The sequence below is a fragment of the Sinocyclocheilus anshuiensis genome, unplaced genomic scaffold (assembly GCF_001515605.1).
Source record: "Sinocyclocheilus anshuiensis isolate Anshui unplaced genomic scaffold, SAMN03320099.WGS_v1.1 scaffold631, whole genome shotgun sequence".
Classification (NCBI taxonomy): Eukaryota; Metazoa; Chordata; class Actinopteri; order Cypriniformes; family Cyprinidae; genus Sinocyclocheilus; species Sinocyclocheilus anshuiensis.
Window position 1 is genome coordinate 1,319,530 of NW_015548268.1, and position 13,680 is coordinate 1,333,209.

The following is a 13,680-nucleotide window of genomic DNA, read 5'->3' on the forward strand; positions in this document are numbered from 1 at the left end:
TTTGTTGTATTCTCTAGACTCTTGGTTTCATCTCGAAGGCCCAGCGTTCGGCTAGCAAATCTACTGGTCACTCTATTGCCGTCTGTGGTGGAATTTTCTTGAGAACTAACGTTTACTTCCTGTTTTTGCCATTGCATCTTACTACAGTTACACTTACAGCGTGTTCATGAAGTGAGCTTAAAAAACACCAGTCCTTAGACCAGAGAGGTGAGCCACCCACTGAAAACAGCACATTTATATGATATACATATAAATATACATACATGATATACTGAGTAGAAATACATCTAAAGTTGTGGTCAAAATTTTGCATACACTCTGCAGTATAATATTACCAAAATAAGAGGGATCATACAAAATGCATGCTATTTTTTATTTAGTACTGACCTGAATAAGATATTTCACATGAAAGGCACTGAGGACGACTGAGGAACTCAAACACGACTATTACAGAAGCTTCAGACGCAGAAGGAAACACGATGCATTTAGAGCCGGGGGTGAAAACCTCTTCAATTTGAATATTGGGGTAAATTGAATTTTGAAATAATTAACATTATACTCAAAGTGTATGTCAAATTTTGACCACAAGTGTATATAGATGAAAAGTAATATTTTATTATCATTTTAGCATGCAATATTTATCAGACACCACTATTAGAATATTGACATCAATTTATTTATTTCATAGTGTTTTTTTAAAACAAAAAATCAAGTTAATATATATATATATATGAAATGTAGATTACAAAATTAAATGATTTAATAAATAAAAAATATGCATATAATAATATATAAATTATATAGTAGGCACATCTATATATATACATATATATACACACACACACACACATATATATATATACAGAGTGGTGCAGGTTTGACGTCAGAACCCGGAAGACTAATTCGCCGCTGGTTTTATAATGGTGTCTTTCAATTTATGAGTAAAATAAAGGCTGTGGTAAACAACTTGACGATACAACAAACTACACACACTCACACCCAAGCATTGTTATGTAACTAATTATTATTATTATTTCAGTCCAATGATGAGTCCAATGATGAGTCAGTCTAGAAAAGGAGAGACAATATGTTGATATGATGGTGGTGGTTCTATGATATAGACTTTAATCAGGGTAATACTATATTTCACTTATTATGAAAACGAGGTGGTGAGGGACCTGTATGCTCTACGTACTGCTGTAAAGACTGCAGTCTGTCCCTCACAGCCTCACTTTCATCCATGTAAGATTCTAACCTGACTAGGTGTATTGTAGAGCCAGTAGTGAGTTTACCTGATAAAGATATCCAGGTGAGACTGTGGAGTAGATCACTTCATCATCTCTGAGAGCCGCCTGTAGCAAACGTTACACACAGCCCTGGTCAGACACACTGAACATCAAACTCTCATAATATAGATGCAAAATATTCCATATTGTGCAGGAATGAGGCAAAGGAAAATCCAAGTACAGAAGCAAAGTGGATTCCAGTGCTGTGTGTTTCTGTCTCTTTAACCCTGTATTCTTTGAAGGCTTCAGACAGTACCTGAGCCAGCGGTCCTTCACAGGTAATCTCAGCGTATGTATTCTCAGTGTGTGACTGCAGTGAAAAAACAACAGAAATGTTCACATAACATATACATAACATCTAAAGCTCATACACATCCTTAATCAGAGCCGACATAAGCCAGGCCTCACTCTTTAGGACATATAGAAGAAGGCAATCAGTTATTTGAATAACAAGTAACGGTGAGATATAATAAAAGCTCATTTACTCTGAGATTCCTTAAGCTGGTACTTCTTGGCAACACTCGCTCTGCTCATTTGTTGCAAAAAAAAAAAAAAAAAAGCATAAATATGAATTAATAATTTCATATTGATTGTAATAAGTAATGTATAGGCTGAGTAAATTGGCTAAAAGACTCACTGGTTTTGCACAGCGTGATCACAAGCACTGTGCCACAGCTCAATATCACACTAAACACCAGCACAATGATCAGCCACAATAACAGCGGTCTCTCTGGAGCTGCGAGAAGAACGAGTCAGAAACTCACACAAACTAGTTTTAATTGATATCTCTCATACATTTGTTACTTCTGATTAATTTAGTAACATCATTATAGTTAGACTTTATTATTGTACAATACTGCATTGTATTAATATTGTGCATTAATATATACAATAACTACACAGCAGATTATATTTATGTTTTTATATTTCTCTGACGCTCTTTCAAATCTTAAAGAAGCAACTTTTTTTTCAAACCAGGGTTATTCTAGTTAACTAAAACTATTTAAAAGATGCCTGAAATAACATAAACAGTAACTGAAATAAAATCAGTTATAAAAAAACCTTAAACTTCTAACAGCTTTAGTTTAGCTACTTGTACGAAAATAGCTAAAACAAAAGTTAATAAATAAAAAATTGCGGGTTTCTCAGCAGCAGAAGTCATCATAGTTGGGTAAACTTCTATAGCAGTGAATGGGAGACTACATCAAATATATATTTTTGTGTTCCCATTTCCTCGAATAGCAAAAGAACAACTCCACAATAGTGTTTTCACAACTTTCAAAAAGAGAGAAACAAATAGAGAGAGACTGATAACGGCAGTCAGAAGAGAAAACGATGTCAAATTTACCATCTCTCGCAGAGACGCTGCATTAGACACACCCTCACAGCAGCGGTAACTCGTTTTTTGGAATTTGATGCAAAGGTAATATAGCAATCAGCCCCGTGAAGCCGTGGTTTACAGTGAATTTATAACAGCTGTGACGCGAAGCGGAGTGCATAAAACCCCCTTAGCTGTTATAAATTCACTGTAACCCACAGCTTCACGGGGCTTACTGCTTTTATAAAACGGTTATTCCATATACGTAGTAAGGTTTCACAGAATAAAACAGAGCAAATAAAGTGTAATGATTTTAATAAAAACAGTATTCTTCCACCAAACAATGTAGCTCCTCAGAAACAGTTGTGGTTGCTACAAAGTGGTTGCCGAGCAACACACAAACGTAAACAAAGGTGTGTGTTACTTTGTAGAGTCATTTACAACAGCTTCGAACGCGGCTCAGCCAATCAGAATCAAGCACCGGAACTCTCCACTTTATAATATAAATATAAATGTGCATACAAGTTTTTAAAACTGAAAACATAAAAAACATTGCAGGATTTGTGATGCTGATGACCATTAAAACATCATCGCAGTCTGTGAAAAGGGTCAATTATATCTTAATATACTAAGGTTATAGAGGCCAGACAGAAGAAACTGACTAATGTTGCTTGATACTTTTTTGAGAAATTTGCCTTGATTCAGGCATGTTGAAAAAACACTAACCAAACTTTGCCATGTTGAGCATTTTGAGATGCTTGAAACAATTTTACTGGTCAAAATAACCATCGGACTGTGCATTCATGACTCCAAACATAAATGAACAGATTCTTACCGAGGCATTTGAGCAGATGTGAAGCTTCCTGTGGATTTCACAGAGCTGGTTGTCCTGAGGGATCATTTAGAGCTGAGACAAAGCAAACAACAGCTAGAATTTCATTGTAAACGTGAAGTAATCTTACGGGGGCTGGCTGGAGGTTGTCTCGGGTGTGCTGGCAGAGGTTTCTTCTCTTGTAGAGACAGTGATATGAACAGGCATTTGTAGTTCCCTCACTGAGCACCAGTACCATCCCGTGTTCTCCTTCCTCAGTCGGCTCACGCTCACGCTCACCACTCCATTACTGTTCCTGATCTCCACTGACGCCCCATCCAAGAGCCCACCTGGCTCTAACACACAGTTCCCCGCAAGCTTACACCACTTTATACCAGTTTTCCTAGGCAAATGATAATAGCAGGCGACGGTAACACTGCCGCCTTCAAAACCAGCCAGCATCTGATCCTGAACATAGAGACCAGCAATACCTAGACATAAGAACGAAAGAACAAGAAGATGTGGAAAAAAGTCACTGAAAAATATTACAAATATTTTATAATTACTGTATATCTGGTCAATTTCACCTGCTGTGACCTTTAAGTTGAATCCATTCTGAATATGAGATCTAGGTCCATCAATCGCACACCAGTACGTCCCACTTTGGCTCTGCTGAATATTCCTCATGTCAATACTCACAGTGCTAGTTGATTTGTTATCTGAGACAGAAACTGTCTCATGTTTCTCTCTCCCATCTGAAAACTCTATGTATTTACTAAAGGTCCAGTGATCTCCAAAACTCAGATATTTAACATTATTTACATAAGCACGATTATACCAACAAGGGATTACGATAGATCTTCTTTCCTGGACAGACACTTGACTGACTGTTTGGACATCTTGTGCACCTAAAGCAATGAGATAAATACTGTTAAACTGACACAGATCATTGCAAAAACTGAAGAGAACTGCATGTTACAGTCAATAAGATGAAGGAAAATCATAATCGACTCACCTGAGATGTTGAAAAGCATGTAAATAAGGACACAGAGAATCATTGTTGTTGATGTGCGAGTAGAACGAGGTTAGCGGCTGAAATGAGTTTTACCACTATAGCATTTCCTTCGTCACAACAGAACATGTCGCCTGTGTTTCTGGTTCAGGAAGCTTAAAGATTTTTCTGATTATTTTAAATTACATTTACATTTACATTTATATTTATTCATTTAATATCATAGGGTTAAAAGATTTGATCTAACATATTCTTGGTATACAGACAAAAATATATATATATATATCCTGCTTAGCATAAAATCAACAAAAAGGATTTTCAGACCGAGTCTTCTTTAGAGCTTTATGAAAGGCACAGAATAGATCATTAAAATCACAATTGCACTGAGAAACAAAAATTAGTGTAGAAATAATTTTCACTCAGAAATTGCTTGTAAAATTCTCAATTACAAAGAAACACCAAATAACACATTGAATTAAACATGAACTTTTGAACTAGAAAAACTGAATATTTTCTTATGAAATGCACTTCAATCTTTGTCTTATTTACAACTCTCAAAAATTACACTTTTCTTTTTTTTTTCCTTTTCTTTTTTTTTACAGTGATGAAATAGGAAACCACAAAACTTTTTTCTCTTTAGATTTTTGTGCCACTAAAATGTGCACAAATTGTTATTTTAAACAGACTGATTCAGTTCATAGTCAGACTATAATAATAATAATAATAATAATAATAATACAATAATAATAAGTTTTATTTATATAGCGCCTTTCAAACACCCAAGGACACTTTGCATAAGGTAAATAACAGATAGTATACAACACATGAACAGCCAAACAGCAGACAGAGGTGAAATAATATGCAATATACAAGATAAGTTACAAAACAAGCATAGAACAGAAAATTAAGGCAAGCAATTAATTAAGAAACATTGTAAATAGGTGAGTTTTGAGAGCAGTTTTAAAGGTCTGGAGTGAAGAGATAACATGACGATTTTGTGGTAGTTTATTCCAGAGCTTGGCAGCGGAAATGCAGAAAGCCCTACCACCCACACTAGATAGCCGGAATTTAGGTACTGCAAGCCAATTTTCAGAGCTCGATCTCAAAGTACGGGCAGGGACATAGGGGAGAATTAATTCAGGAAGGTAAGAATGTGCTAAACCATGACGGGCCTTAAAAACAAAAACAAGAATCTTAAACTGAATACGATAGGTGACAGGGAGCCAATGTAATTGCTGTAAAACCGGAGTAATGTGGGCAGATTTTCTGACTGGATGATCTGACCCAGAGAAAGCATGTAGATTAAGAATAGAAGTGGACCAAGGACAGATCCTTGAGGCACTCCACGAGAAAAAGTGACAGAATAAGATTTAAATTTATCGATGCTAATGAACTGTTGCCTGCATGAGAGATATGAACCCAGCCACTGTAAGACAGTATCAGTAATGCCGGTCTCCGACAAATGAGATAGCAGTACAGAATGGCAAACTGTATCAAAAGCTGCACTCAGGTCTAAAAGAACCAGAAGGCTGAGGGCACGCGAATCAGAAGCAAGGAGGAGGTCGTTCACTACTCTTAGAAGGGCAGTTTCTGTACTATGGTGAGGACGAAATCCGGACTGAAATGATTCATACTGATTATTTTTATCCAAGTGAGTCTGTAATTGTTTGGCGACCACCTTTTCTAGTACCTAAGATAAAAAAGGAAGGTTAGAAATTGGTCTGAAATTACTTCTAACTGTGTTGTCAAGGCCAGGTCTTTTAAGAACTGGGGTGATTATAGCTATTTTCAATCCAAGCGGTACATAACCAGTCGATAGGGAACAATTTATCATGTGGGTGAAGGTATAATGAGAGAGGGGAGAAAGTTTTTGAGTATGTGTTTTGGAATAGGATCTAGCTGACAGGTAGAGGAGTTAGAGTTCATTATGAGTTGTTCAACCACAGATGTATTAGTGAGTGAAAAGTTTGAGAGTGGGGAAAATATCTGGGAAGTTGCAGTTTCTGGAAGAACAACAGAAGAAAAGGATTGATAAATATTGTCAATTTTGTGTGTAAAAAAATGTCAGAAAATCATCACAAATTTCAGAAGAACCATTAAGAAGGGGTGATGGTTGTTTAACAAGTTTGTTGATCTCAGAGAATAGGGTCTTGGGCTTGCACTTTGCTCTGTTCATAATAGTTGACAGGTAACTACAGCGTTCGGTGTTAAGTGCTTTTTTTATACTGTGATATGAATTCTGAGTGGAGGGTCGCATGAACGACCCTAGACTAAACAACTTTGTTACCGAATTTGACTCTGTTTGGCACACTAAGCTATAAATGGCTTCAGAAGAAATATTTGAATGTTTCCAGGGAAATGTATGAAATAATGTTATGGGTTCCTTTTATTGTTCCAGTATGAACTGAAAAATAAACAGCTAACAGGTTTGGAACAAAATAAGGGCAAATAATGACAGAATTTTCCTTTTTGGAGACAGGTATTCCAATAAACCACTGTAAGAGTAATGGCACCTTGTATTAATTAATACACCATATTTAGACTCAAAATGTTACAACCTTATACACTTTATTAAAAAAAATAAATTAAATGAAACCACATCATGCTGGTTTGGTCTGGTCAGAGGAGAACCGGCCCCCAGACTGAGCCTGGTTTCTCCCAAGGTTTTTTCTTCATTTTGGTTCCTTGCCACTGTCACATTTGGCTTGCTTAGTTGAGGACACTTAATATCTGGCAATATTTGAAGAGAACTGAACTGTACTGGAAGATGACATCACTGAATCTGACTTTAGCTGATAAACTGAGTGTTTTATATTGTCTTCTTGCATTATTGACAAACTATTTTCCCGTTTGACACTAAAGCTGCTTTGACAATCAGTATTTTATAAAGAGCTATGGCAACTTGACTTTAACTATGAACAACAAATGTGTCATGGATGCCTGATGATATGACATATGACTTCTGCGGTTCCCATGATTTCACATTCATCTACTGGGAAATTAGTCAAAAAGGGAAGAATAACACTTGAAGTGGAGGGTGATTATGAGTTTTTGGTGTGAAGTAAACAGTCTGTTAGGTGTAAATTTGTGATTTTCCTATGGGTTTTAATAGTGGGGTTTTTCCAATTCATGACTTAAAACAAGATCTGCGGCAAACATGCAATGACAAAACAGGGTTTCTGCAGGTTTCAGGAAGGTAAACTTAAGACATTTTAAAGACAGAGAAAAGAAAATACAATATGTCAGTACGGTGTCTATAAATGTAAATGCCTAGGGAACACAATGAGGTGTATTAGCAACACTTCAAAGATTAAAAACACAACTACCATCAGATCTCCATACTGGGTTCACGACCACTAGAATACGGAAATAATCATAACTTCACTGTACCTGCTCTTCTTCAGCACTTGTTCTTGTTTTCTAGAACAAATGCAAAATATTCTTAAACCAAGAGACATTTACTTAAGAAGAAACATGACAGAAGATAAAAAGTCTTGTTTTGTGAGAAATTCAAAATGGACTTAAAAAATCTACTAAATTCAAAGGAAAAATTTGTTTTTTATTTCCCACTGACAGGCACTTATCTGTAGGTAAATTCATCTTGATGTAAGGACATTTAGATATTTGTTTTGGAAATAACAAAGACTGAGAAAAATATAAGCTAGATTTAATGCCATGACTTTCTGCTCTGATTTAAGACCTCTTTAGGCTTGAATTTGTGGTCATCTGATGAAAGGTCTGTCTCAGTCTCAGTCGCTGGCTCTGGGAAACAGGCTTTTTCTTAAGAACTGACATTCACACTTCTTGTTTTCGTCAGAGTGGCTCAAGCAGACAAGCGCCACGGTCGTATCACATACTGCAATCACAGAAAATAGCAGGACTATATAAAAATATGTTGAAGTCAATGTGGCAACAGAAGAGCAGAACAGTTTTAATCAAAATATTAATTCTGTCTTCGATCCTCACCCTCGTGTCGTTCCAAGCTGCTATGACTTTTTCTTCTGTGGAACATAAAAGAAAATATTTTAAAGAACGTTTCGGTAAAGATGCACATGCATTCTTTAGTAATAAAACTGAAAGAAGTTGCATTTGTGATGCCGATCTCCTAAACTGCACAGAGAGAGCGAGAGAGTGGTCTGACAGATTCATCTGATCTCATTAAAGTCTGTGTGCAGCGTGGAATTATGGGTTCTCTAGAAAACACAGGCTTTGATGAGCGATCACTGTGTTCTAGGTCAGTTACTAAAAGCGGTGGTCTCTTCGTTCTGTGCGTCAGAACAATCTAAAGTGAGCAGCTACCGGGTTCAGAACCCGATGAACGTATTCAACTTCTGTGGGACTTTTAATGAGTTCAGGAAAACAGAAATGTCATCGACATAATGCTACTGAGAATTTCTCTGGTGTTTCTTAATTGATCTGTGCAATGCAGTTTAAACAGTATTACATTGGATTACATGGAATTACCCTTTGCTTTTGAAATAGGTGAGTTAATGTAACATGTAAATAACTCAAAACTTCCTAAAAGAGACTTTACTGGAACTTGATGCAAAAGGTGACATTGGGTCTGTCCTGATTCTCACACTTGCGGTCTCTGCGCTTGGCCACTTGTCTACTTACGTGACGTATTTCCTGTATTTGGTCCATGTTTTCAAGTGGACGTGAAAACCGCAAGTGTGTATGACTTTCAGTTATGCAACGGTGACACACTTACAACATAGTGGTGTAAAAATCTAAGTAACACACATTGTACATTTAATTCATTGCACTTTAAAATAAACTTCTAAACTTTTGTTCAGTTGTCTCTATCCATGACACAATTTAATTGTGGTGCTTTTAATTAAGTGATAAACATTTTACAAAAGTGCACATACACTCTAAAAAATGCTGGGTTGTTTCAACCCAACTTTGGGTCAAATATGGACTAACCCAATTTTTGGGTTAAAATTTGAATGTAAAAATTTAACCCAAAAGTTGGGTTAGTCCATATTTGACCCAAAGTTGGGTTGAAACAACCCAGCATTTTTTAGAGTGATCTCTGTACCAAAGTTCAACACTACACAAATTATTTGCAATATCTAATTAAATTCCTCAACATCCCTGGTGAAAAAGAAGTATACTAAAATGTATTTGAAATACGTTTATTTCATGCTAAGTATACTACAAACACAAAATAAAAATACCCTGCAATTGTACTTTTGGTTTACTTAAAACCTGCTAAATTGGAACAACTAATTTTGTACTTAATGCACTTTAACTGTGTGGAAGTAGTGCTAAAGTCCAACTGAAGTATACTTGATTGAGCTAAAGTGGAACTATTGCAAGTACACTTCAGGTACACTTCAAATATCTTGCATTTCATATTATTCAAAGATCATACAATTCTCATTAATAGTGGCATTCAAATACATTTAGGCTTAATATTAAGAAATGTGCATTGTGCACAAGCAGTACTCCAAATAAAGTTTATAATTTTATATCAGTGATATGTCAATAAATATGTTAATAGATTTGAACTATACTTATGCAATAAATGTGTTTTAAATATATGACTTTGTTACTAGGACGGTGAGCTCCTGCAGGTGATGAATGATGGGATATGCTTAGGCTCTAAAGCAGTTTAGAGTGTGAATGTGGATTAAGCACACTGAGTTTGCCATGTTCAGTCTTCTGCTCTTACCCTCCAGTGGCCCAAAGCACTGTGTGGTTAGTATTGGGACAAACCCTTCCTGAATTCAGCACGGATGAAACTGAGTTGTTGTCTACAGAAAGTGTTTTTCAGAAAGACGTTTGGTCATCTGAACAGTATATTATAATCTGAGCTTCACTTTCATTCATTCATGCCACTCTCCATCACTAATGTCTGTAGAGTTACACAGAGGAGGAAGAAAAAGGTCATTTTCAGACACCGAACACGCAATTGCTTTAAACAGACAGTTCAGTAACAAAGCTAATATGGAGTAACTTGCGTGCTAGACACAATATTCCAAATTACTTTGTCTGGTTTGTCAATAAAAAGAGCTCCAAATGAAGTCCAAACAGCCGAAGCTCTCGCTGTGGTGTTTAGTTTCTGAATGAACAGGTGATTCGAACGAATCGATTGAGTGAACGACTCAGTGACTCACTCATAAAGACGGTCAGTTGTCGCCACCTACTGGTACAAATCCCCACCAAAAATACAGACAGACTGAAAATAATAATAATAATAATACATTTATATATATATATATATATATATATAACCTTTTGTTTTGTTTTCTAAATAAAAAGTCCCAAAATGTTCACAACTTAAAAAAAACAAGCAAAACATTACATAATGTAAATAAGTTGTCACAGAATAAGAATATGTGAATTATATATATATACATTTCTATACATTAATTCTCTTCTAATATGCTGATTTGCTGCTCAAGAAACATTTCTGATTATTATCAATGTTGAAAACAGTTGTGCTGCACAATATTTTTATGGAAACTGATACATTTTATTTTTCAGGATTCACAGATGAACAGAAAGTTCAGAAGAGCAGCATTTATTTGAAATAGAAATCTTTTGTAACATTATAAATATCTTTACTCTCACTTTTGATCAGTTTAATGCATCCTTGATGAATAAAATTATTAATTTCTTTCAAAAATATTTTACCGACCCAAAACCTTTGAACGATAGTGTACATGGTTTGATTTTTTTTTGATTATCTAGAAATTGTACGACAGAGTCATTCTGATGAAATCCTTCGGCAATATGATCACATTTATTATTATCATATAAAAATATACATGGGAAGTGTTCCACAGAGACAGACAGGGCACAGAGGCCGTCCCATCATGCACACACTATTTAAACTGAGCTGGATGATGACATCACTGAATTCAATGATGAACTGTCTTTAACTGAAAAATTAGTGTTTACTATTGTCATTTTGCATTATTGACACACTATTTTCCTAATTAATGCTGTTCAGTTGCTTTGACACAATCTGTATTGTTAAAAGCGCTATATAAATAAAGGTGACTTGACTTGACTTGACTTGACATACACATGCTACACAGCTGCCAAAGCCACATAATACTGTCTGGAACGAGGCGGCTCTTAATGTGGCCTCGACACAACACCTCCACAACATTCAGTCAGACACGGCAGAACCGCAATCATGTTCAAGTGGCACGTTATCATCTCAAAATAGAACATTTTGCTTCTCTTATCAACATAAAGGTTTGTTTTTGTAATACTTCATTAAAAAAAAAATCTATACACACACACATATATATATATATATATATATATATATATATATTTATACATTTATAAAACAGTTCGTTCTGGTTCTCAAATCTGATTGGTTGAGAACCGTGAGATATTGTACTGGTATCGCTACAGGAACGCCCTTTCATGATACAAAATATATACAAAGATACAAACTTTTTAAGATTTTTTTTATTTCCCAAATTGAAAAATGTGTTGCTCGTTCAAAATTAAAGCATGAAAATTCCTAGGTACAAATTCATTCAAGTTTATAAGCAAGGCATATTGTGTTTACCACTTTATGGATAAACAGTACGATTGTCATATTTGTTTACATGGCTGGGTTCCTCTTTTTTATTAAAAAAAAAACTGACTGACATTAGAGGAACAATAAAATATTTCAAACAATATATCTATAGGCTGGTGTGTGCTGGGAGTCTCCCACAGCTCCTTTTCCTTCCGGAAGTCCTTCATACTGAGAGAAGAGTCTGGAGTGTGATTGCTGGTCGGTGGAGGTCAGAGGTCAGAGGTCAGAGACAGGAGGAGAGAGGAGGAGAAGACACAGAGGGAGAGGGAGAGCGGAGGCAGCGCGGCGGAGCTGATGGTGGACAGCTGGAGCTCGGAGCGGAGGAAGGCAGACAGAGGCACCTGGGACACCAGCGTCGGGCTGGCCGAGTTTATGAGCGAGTCGATCTTCTCTGCCTCTTTACTGCAGGCTTCGATCTGCACAGGAGAGCACAGCACACGCTTCAGCTCGACTCGGCAGAAACAGGGCATTCAGTCCTTGCAGACAGCTTTAATATTTCTAGGCAAATGTGAGGAACATCTGGAGCGTATGATGCAACCGCAGGAAAGACTCCTTCAGATCTCCACTCACTGCTAGCCAGACGCTCTCCAGAGCACTAGTGCACACGATTCATAGAGAAATCATCCCGGCAACAGTGTATCAAAGCATGCTTTCACTAGGGTCGAGTGATACATCTTTACTGTATAGAATATCGGTCAACTTATTTATTACTTTTATATATTTAGTACATTTACTGTTATTAAATATGTAATTGTTCATGCTTTTTTCCAGCTATTTTGTCAGCATCTAACATTGACAATCTCTAATCATTTAATAATGCTGTTTAATGTAAACCTCATTTAATTAAAATTAATCTGTTTTTCATACTGTACATTATAATGTTGTGATGCCTAAATTCATTTTTTAAAACGACCTATTTTATTGATTTATTTGAACTTGTTTAAATAATTTAATTATATATTCATTTAAAGAAGTTAATTAATTCTAAATTAATTCTGTCAAAATACTAAGAATCAGTCATTTACTGGTTATCAGCCATAATCCTCACTATATTTTTTGTTTTGAATTTTTAAAATAATTTTAACGGCTTTATTAAATTAATATATAATTACATTGTCAATTATTTCTAAATTTATTCTGTAAAAATACCAAGAATTAGCCTGGTTATCAGCCATAATATGAAAATAATATCCCTAATTTTCCCATTCACAGTAAATGCAGCAGGTCCAGATGGAGATCAGAGAGTATGCAAAATGTGCATTTGAGGTCTTTTATGTTTTATCAATATCAATCCGATATTCCTGGATACGGACTGGTTTTCATACTGTAGAAGCTAGCTGTGAAGCTCCATTAGCACAAGCTCTCTTCATTTTAGAGTGATTGATAATTACTGCACTGTACTGTATGTTTAATGAAGACACACCTGCAGCGGCGTGGGCTGCTGATCGACAGGCACGATGAGGACGATGAGCTCAGAGTCGATGCTCAGATAACCGAAGATATCACACTGAGGAACAGAGATGTGCAGCCGCAAGATCTTCAGGATGTCATGAACCGTCACCGGCTGATTCCGGTTCAGCTGAAACACACACACACACATACGCACACACACACGCACGCACGCACGCACACACACGCACGCACGCACGCACGCACACACACACACACTCACGCACGCACGCACGCACGCACGCACACACACAC

The 13,680-nt window shown here is 36.2% G+C and overlaps 2 protein-coding genes and 1 long non-coding RNA gene across 3 annotated transcripts in view; all 3 read right to left on the minus strand.

The window, feature by feature from the left end:
* Positions 1-876: 876 nt before the first annotated feature.
* On the minus strand, positions 877-1,611 carry LOC107655706 (uncharacterized). Its single transcript, XR_001630474.1, has 3 exons — positions 1,543-1,611; positions 1,293-1,352; positions 877-1,068 (listed from the first exon to the last, which is right to left on the minus strand). It is a non-coding gene; the product is annotated as an uncharacterized LOC107655706 (long non-coding RNA).
* A 1,580-nt stretch (positions 1,612-3,191) lies between these two features.
* On the minus strand, positions 3,192-4,473 carry LOC107655683 (polymeric immunoglobulin receptor-like). The gene is made up of 5 exons (XM_016443253.1): positions 4,431-4,473; positions 4,003-4,323; positions 3,567-3,906; positions 3,440-3,493; positions 3,192-3,201 (listed from the first exon to the last, which is right to left on the minus strand). Exons 1-5 carry the CDS (start codon positions 4,471-4,473, stop codon positions 3,192-3,194), a joined length of 768 nt encoding a protein of 255 aa, XP_016298739.1.
* Positions 4,474-11,943: 7,470 nt separating this feature from the next.
* The window catches only part of reck (reversion-inducing-cysteine-rich protein with kazal motifs), a 48,725-nt gene continuing 46,988 nt past the window's right edge, over positions 11,944-13,680 (minus strand). Inside the window, exons 19-20 of the mRNA XM_016443254.1 lie at positions 13,400-13,555; positions 11,944-12,392 (exon numbers count right to left, since the gene is read on the minus strand). Coding sequence (XP_016298740.1) covers positions 12,186-12,392; positions 13,400-13,555 — 363 coding nt within the window. The 3' untranslated portion in view covers positions 11,944-12,185. The remainder of the gene's footprint in view (positions 12,393-13,399; positions 13,556-13,680) is intronic.

What these genes read in the sequence shown, in the direction of transcription:
- LOC107655683 (XM_016443253.1), bottom strand. Translation starts at nt 4,473, where the DNA reads ATGATTCTCTGTGTCCTTATTTACATGCTTTTCAACATCTCAG. An exon ending in CATGCTTTTCAACATCTCAG is followed by an intron (nt 4,324 to 4,430) that starts GTGAGTCGATTA and finishes TCATTGCTTTAG; the next exon opens with GTGCACAAGATGTCCAAACA. An exon ending in CAACTTAAAGGTCACAGCAG is followed by an intron (nt 3,907 to 4,002) that starts GTGAAATTGACC and finishes TCTTATGTCTAG; the next exon opens with GTATTGCTGGTCTCTATGTT.